This window comes from Epinephelus lanceolatus, chromosome 4 (assembly GCF_041903045.1).
Source record: "Epinephelus lanceolatus isolate andai-2023 chromosome 4, ASM4190304v1, whole genome shotgun sequence".
Taxonomy (NCBI): Eukaryota; Metazoa; Chordata; class Actinopteri; order Perciformes; family Serranidae; genus Epinephelus; species Epinephelus lanceolatus.
In genome coordinates, this window is record NC_135737.1 from 43,210,391 (window position 1) to 43,217,937 (window position 7,547).

At 40.8% G+C, this 7,547-nt stretch overlaps 1 protein-coding gene across 1 annotated transcript in view; it reads left to right on the forward strand.

Moving 5' to 3' along the window:
• snx19b (sorting nexin 19b) overlaps positions 1–3,022 on the forward strand; it is a 49,868-nt gene extending 46,846 nt beyond the window's left edge. The window contains exon 14 of the mRNA XM_033630550.2: positions 685–3,022. Coding sequence (XP_033486441.2) covers positions 685–808 — 124 coding nt within the window. The 3' untranslated portion in view covers positions 809–3,022. The remainder of the gene's footprint in view (positions 1–684) is intronic.
• Positions 3,023–7,547: the final 4,525 nt, after the last annotated feature.

A 7,547-nucleotide genomic window follows, 5' to 3' on the forward strand; every position in this document is an offset into this window, starting at 1 on the left:
AAAATTATACCATACCTGCGCAATTATTAACACCCCCTTCAACCTCAGCTGTACTTTGTGTTTGGATCTAATTAGCATATTTAGCATGCTAACACGCCAAGGGCTGATGTTAAAACGGTTCCTGATGATCCTCTGGTGCTTACGTAAGCACAGACTGTGTAAGCGTGGACTAATTTGTTCACTAAACAACAGAGTGTTGAGTAAACAGCTGGAGAGGTCAAAAATGGTTTACAGATGTACAAACTAACCATGGTTTAAATCAGTCAGCTCTGTTACTTGTAGTATTTCGATTTGATATGTGGAGTCTCAGAAAGACATCAAGATACTTTTTACTTTTTACATATTCTGTTTTGTGAAATACAAATACTGGTCACTGGTTTCAAACTTGATTCTTTTGATAATATCACCACTAAATCCCGCACACTGGACCTTTAAACTTAATGTGTCAAATGACATGACAGATAGGACGTTGACACTGACAAAAATAACATGGTATTAATTTAGTTTTTCAGAGCAAGACTTCAAAGACTCCACGTGACTGCGATAACTCAAGCAGGTCGCAGAGCTCCAAATCTAACCATGGGCCTCACACCAGCTATTTTATCAAAGCATCTCCTCACTAAATCTCACTCACATTAAGTCACTGAAGAAAAGATGCTGACGGCTGCTCCTTTGTTCCCTCAGACATCTGGTCTACTGCATATTTGATCTTCTGCTTGAGTTCCTGGTTCCTGAAATACCTGAGGAGGACTTCCAGAGGAGCCTGTTGCACACGCTGTCCAAGAACCCAGAGAAGCTGGTGGCATGAGGAGAAAACCCACAGGAACAACCCAGCTTCCATTTTCCATCATCCTAACTGATCATTCACCACTGATGAATTGCTGAACAGCAGTGTGACAGCGAGGCTGCTCCTGTTCTACTAATCTTCTGCGATGAGCGTGTAAGTGAGTGTGTCTGGTGAGACTGAATATTCTGTGTCCCCACTTCAAACTCGTGAGGTCCCTCAGGCTTGTCTTTAATTACATGTTGATGTGTTGACATGCGTGGGTCTTGAACATGGTGTCCTGTACACACACACACACACACACACACACACACACACACTTCTACACAAACTACATTTGAAGCAGCTTTGATTACATGAGAGCACCTGGTTTGTGTTTGATCTCAGAATGTGTCTGACGTGCCGTTCAGATCTAAACATGTGGCAAAGTCTCCTCCAATCTCCCCATCAGGCCTCTTCCTGCTCGCTAAACTCTGCGGCTTTGACTAAACTCACTTCAGATGGTTTTCACACTCTGCCCTCATCCCCTCTCGCAGGTTCAGGGTAGAAAAACCCACACCTGTTGCTCTACTCTGGAGAAGCAGGATTTGCTTTCCCCCTAACTTAAATCTCAAAATGCTCCGTTGGGATTCAGCATCACTGTTTCTATTCTTCGTTGACCCATTCTTCAGTATCCCACTGGCTCTGTATCGAGCTGCACATGGGATTCTGACATAATGTGAGCTCTACTCCTTAAATCTGAGACTTCCTGAGGGATCACATGTCTCTGGCAGTGACTTTTTTTAACCTGCAAATGTCCAGGTGTAGGAAAGGAACATACTGTAGTGTAGTGTGGTGAAGAGTTGGACGTAAGACATTTTACTGGCTTCACAGATGCGTCACAGTTCCTTTAACAGGCCCCTCGGAGAATTATCTGTGCAGTTAATGTCTAAATCATACAAGAACCTGGCTCCACAGAAACAGGTATATGAAGGATTGAGGAAAGGCGTTGGTCAAGGTCCATTCGGCAACGTAAACAGTGAACTGCTGGAGTCTCACTTACTTTTGGTTGTATCTGTCCATGCTGTCAGCTCTCTAAAATGTCTGCTTCCATCCAAATATTATATACTTTAATATGTGGTGATCACAGCATTTTAAAAATAGGTTCGAAAAATTTAAGAGCAGTGAGTCCAGAAGTAGGACTAGGCAATATATCGATATCATGTCAATAGTAGGGATGCACCAATTTTGAAATTCTGGGCCGATACAGATGATTTAAGGCTGCCCCCAAGAAGTCGACCAAACGTTAGTCGACCAGAAAGGTCTTTAGTCCGCAAACATGAAACTCTAGTAAGAGCTGTGCTTTGACTGGACCATGTGTGACTTTAATTTGAAAGGACAGACACAGGAAGTGTCCACGCTCAGCAGTCAGACAGGAGTCAGGTTAATCTCCAGGGCTGGTACCAGCGGTTATTCCGCAGGCTAGTTAATAACATGTCGGGCAGGAAATCCAAAGTGTGGGATCATTTTGAGAAGGTGAAGGACGAACCCAAGGTGATATGTAAACTCATCTTCATTGGTCGACTACAAACATGACGTATCATCTGAAACATGGAAGTAGCTACATGCCCATTAGCCCACAGCGTCGTTAACAGGCGGCTCGCTCAGTGTGTGACGTGCACTTGTAGATAAAATATAGGCCTATATTAATGAAGGTTCATTAGTACGGTTTTGTATTTCTCTGTAATGTAGCACAGTGTTAACAATGTTACTGATACTATTCTTTCTCACACCTTCAACTCAAACCACCAAAATATATCATTTAATCATTACACTAATATCGTAAACATGCGGGCAACTAGTCGACTAATGGCCCTAAATGACGACTGTTGGTTGACTAGGAAAATTCTTAGTTTGGGGGCAGCCCTATGATGTTTAATCGATCCTTGCCACCTGATTAGCCAAATCAGACATATTCTGATGTCTGTATAATCAATGCTTTTTCCCTGGACCTCCACCTTTGCTGCCTGAGGACAGTGAAGTCGTGGAGTTCAATAGCTGTGGTCAGTCATCTGCTAGTCACATTAGAAACCATCTGAAGAGAGTTTAACTGGTGTCACAACACAGTCTGCAGTCATTTCAAACATATTCTTGAAGGTTTTTGCATTTTGGAAATCTGCCTTAGCGTCTTACTGCCTTCACGGTGACAACACAACAGTCACCGCTTCTCTCCCAGCTGGACAGACATAGAACGGAAAACTGTTGTAGTGTTAATTTCACAACACAGATGATCCCCTTCATATCTCTACCACGGCGTAATGTCTTAACACACTGTCTTAAAATTCTGCTTAGTTAATCTTCAGTTGCAGCTGGCCAGAATGATGATGTCATCCAGACTAAACCTTTTCTGGCATCTGAGAGTCCAATATGTTCTGACTAAAATTTGGAGAACTAGTAATGTGAAGTTAAGACGGCATACCTTTGTAATTTATTTTTAGGAGGATGGAATGTAAATGGGCTTTATTAATACTCAGTATTTTCCCATTTGACATATATCCAATATGTCTCCTGTGACTAAATCTGCACATTCGGTTATGTCATGTGTGTTTGTGATGCCAAGTCTGATAAATGTTACATTCCATTGTGTAAGTAAAAAATGATGCTAATGTTACAATCATTCCAGTGTTTTGCACTCATGTCCTGGTTAAGTGGTCTTATCCTTGTCTTAAAGGGATCGTTCTGTCTTTTTAAGTGGGGTTGAATGGAGTACTTACCCGCGGACAGTATATTACATACAGTAGATGTCAGTTGGCATGCCCCGAGTTTGGAGAAGCAGACGGGAGTCCGACACGGGAGCTAAGCAATGTACTGTTGTGGAGGGGTCAGCAACAAAAGGTCTTCTGCCCACCTAAAAAAATGATTATCAGTTTAAGTTTAAGCTATATTAAGAGTATATTCACTGCTTTACCTTTCTGTCAGACATCGATTTCCATTGGTAAAATGAAGCCATTGTATTGCTCTCTTCAAAGCCAGACTCCATTGTCAAAAACAGCGATTTAACATTGCTGAACACAGGAGCTGCTGGTCTACTGCTGCCTCGAACAGTTAGTTAGTTTGTGGTATTGTGTGACTTTGGCGTTTAAAACAGTTAGTTCAGATTCACCAAAGTTACAGAATATTTGGTAACCGAATATATTCGGCCGAATATTGCAAAAAAAACACACATTTGGTATTTGTTGGAATAAGTGAAAAGCAAGGCCGAATAATAGCGGCGTGTTTTGATAACGCAATCAAACAGCGTGCGCTGACGGACGGAGTAAAATGTCGGCAGTGTGGCGATATTTTACTCCGTCCGTCACCGCACTCACATTTGTGACTAAAAATAGTTTTGTGCGAGCAAAATAAATCATTCAGCACGCTGTGCAAGTACAGATTTCAACCAGCAGCAGAAACGAAACGGCGAATCCCGCCGGTTGTGGGTTGAACGGGGGTCACAGACACGGACAGGAATACGTATTCCTACCAAATACGACGGCACATGATAACGGCTTACTGGCGACGGAGAAGTCCGGCTCCAGGTGAATGACTTGTTGTCATGACCCAAAAATACCTGAACAGCTGAGCCGTGGCGGCACACAGGTATGTGACGTGTCAGAGGAGAAACGAGCCGTTCACATTTCTCTCTTTGTGGCAGGTAACGGCCCACAAACCTCACCGCACTGAAGGGACTGTTCTTTACTTGTCAGGGGAGGAGGGTGGCTGGTTGATTCTTATTTTATTTATTTATTTTATTTCAATCCCCTCTATGTTAATCACTTATTGATGCTGTTTTTGAAGTATGAATAAGTCAATAAGTAATTTATTCCATTGAAATATCATTGATGTATTATAGAAAAGTCATTTATCTTTTTATAAATGACAAAAGGCACATCTGCCTCATTCTTGCTGTGGTATCCTGATACTACTCAGAACCGTGATATTTTCACTGGTATCGTACCGTGGGTCCCAATTTTGGTACCGTGACAACACTAATCTGGAGGGGGTTCATCTGCAAAAACTAATGAAAAACTAAAAAACGGTATTCGGCACTCGGTATTTGGCCAAGCATTTAATATTATTCGGCTTCGGCTTTGGCCACATTTAGGTGCATCCCTAGACTGATTGAAGCAGCAGTAGACCAGCAGCTTTTGTGTTAAGTGTGCTAAAATTGCTGTTGTTGTCAGTGTAGTCTGGTGGCTTTGAAGACAACACATTTTAAGTGGTTAAAACACCTTTTGTTGTTATTCTTACCTTATGTGTCGGACTCCAGCCTGCTTCTCCAAATTGAGGGTGTGATGACTGACATCTATTGTGTGTAATATACTGTCTTTTGAAAACTACCCCATCCAACCCCACTTCAAAAAATCCAAATTATCCCTTTAAAATTTCCTTTTTTCTTTCCATTGTGTTAACTTGTGATTCACTGTATTTTGTAACCTATTTATTTGCCTGATTTACTAATTTATGACTTTCTGAGGTGTTCATGCTGACAAACAGGAGCATCCTCGCTCATGAAGTGCTTTTAACTGGATTTTGCCTTACGAGTTTTGCAGCTGACCCTGCCTTAGTAGAAAATATGAAGCACCCAGTTCCAGCTCTCTGTAGTGAAACTGTTTGTCAGTTGTGTCAGATTGTGCCGAACGTTGAAGCTGTTACAGTTATTTGTTGTGAAGAGATTTTATTTTGCTGAAGGAATCCGTGTATGTGAAACAGAAATATGACACAGCACTTCTTGTCTTATCTACTGCTGCATATATTGCCACTGTGACATAAAATATTCGCAAATTATTTTCTTGCTTTAACAAGATCTTTATCATGTTTTAATAACATGTTTTTCTTGTCATTACTTTGTCACTTTATCTTATTATACAAAACTACTCAAAATCAGTGTATCTTATTAAAACAAGAAATGTTTCTTATCACATAACATAGAACAAGAAAAAGATCCAGCCAATGACCAAAGAGCAGACAGGGTAGCCTACAATCAGTCAGGATTATTTTAGTGTGAGTGTTGGAGATATCGGCCGTAGAGGTGTCTATCTTCTGTCCAGTATAATAGAACGAGATGGCACTCAGCTTGTGGTGCTCAAAACACCAAAAAAACTCAACTGCAATGTCTCTTTACAGAAATCATGACCCGGTTACTCAAAAAAATCCACAGACTATGTAGTGAGCAGTTTAATGGAGAAACTATTTTCTTTCTACTGAGCTACACCTGCCAACCGTGTTAGACCGTATGGACTCTAACATGAGACAGACGTTCGGGTTGGTGTCAAAACCCAGCATTGACTTAGCAACAACCCCCAACCTTAGGTAGACGCTGTGGTTAAACAAAGTTGGGTTGAAGTCAAAAATCCAGCATTGGATAGATGTTAAAGTTTGGTTGGAAATGAAAATCAAGTTGATGTCAAAGCCCAGTGCTGGGTTGACATCAAGCTTCCAACATTGGACAGACATTGAATTTTGGTTGAAAATTTGAATGTCAGAACCCAACCTTGGGTTGATATCAACCCTCCAACGTTGGATAGATGTTAAATTTTGGTGGGAAATGAAAATCAGGTTGATGTCAAAGCCTAACGTTGGCTTGAAATCTTCAACATTGTGGCTGAAATTCAGAAGACAATAATAGCCAAAGCCCACTGTTGGGTTGATGTCAACCTTCAGCACTGGAAAGACATCGAAATTTGATTTGAAATGAAAGTCGCTTTGATGTCAAAACCCAACGATCAGCTTCCAATGTTGGATAGAAGTGGCAGTGGGGTCGAAATTTAGAACGTGATACCCATCAAAGCCCAACATTGGGTTGACATCAAACCTTCCAGCATTGAAAGGATGTTGGATTTTGGTTGAAAATTAACATAAATTTAAATCTCACAACCCAACATTGGGTTGATGTCAGCCTTCCAACATTGGATTCTTTGTTTCAGTTAGACATTGATTTAAAGGTTTCGATATAACACAAGATGAAGGATGTGATGTTATTGCACAAAATGTTCCTTGTAAAAAAAGTGTTGTGTATTAATAATGAAAAATATGTTGTTATGACATTAACAGGATCTACTTAAAGCAAGACATGCTGCCGTACTTATTTGCTTTATTCAGTAGTAGATATTAGACGTTACATTATTCATGAGAAAAACTGCACAGTGCTGTTTGTCTTTGGAACCAAATGTTAGTTAGAGCAGCCAGTGTTTTATAGACAGTGACGATATAGACGTTAAAGCTATTTGTGATAGAGAAGTGTATGACGTTGTACAACTGTAATCCTGTTCTCTGTCACCTTTGCTCTGTTTTCACCTTCCTCCTCTTCTTTTCTATCAGATCCTGTGTCTGCTGTTTATCTAAACTGTCACTGTTAGCACATGTTAGCACGATGAATCCGTCTCCATCTGCTCGCACACACTGTGTCACAACCTTCTTCTCAACATTTGCTGGTTGTTCCTGAGCATATTTGCAAAAACAATAAACTTCCCAAACATGAGTTATTAAATCTTCAACTGTTGTTCACACTCATTATTTTCTTGGCCTGAGGTGGGCGATACGCTTTACAAGAGGCTGGTGAGCTGCTCGCTTATCTTTAATGAGATTTCACTTTAAATTTATCCCAGGCATGTTTTAACTGTCTGGAGATTCACCAGAAATGTACTCAGCCTCTTTGGGGTCATTTATGCATTCCATATTATGTTGTTTTTTAAACACCGTCGTATGGACATTTCACATTTGCTGTGCTCTATCGGCTCCCCAG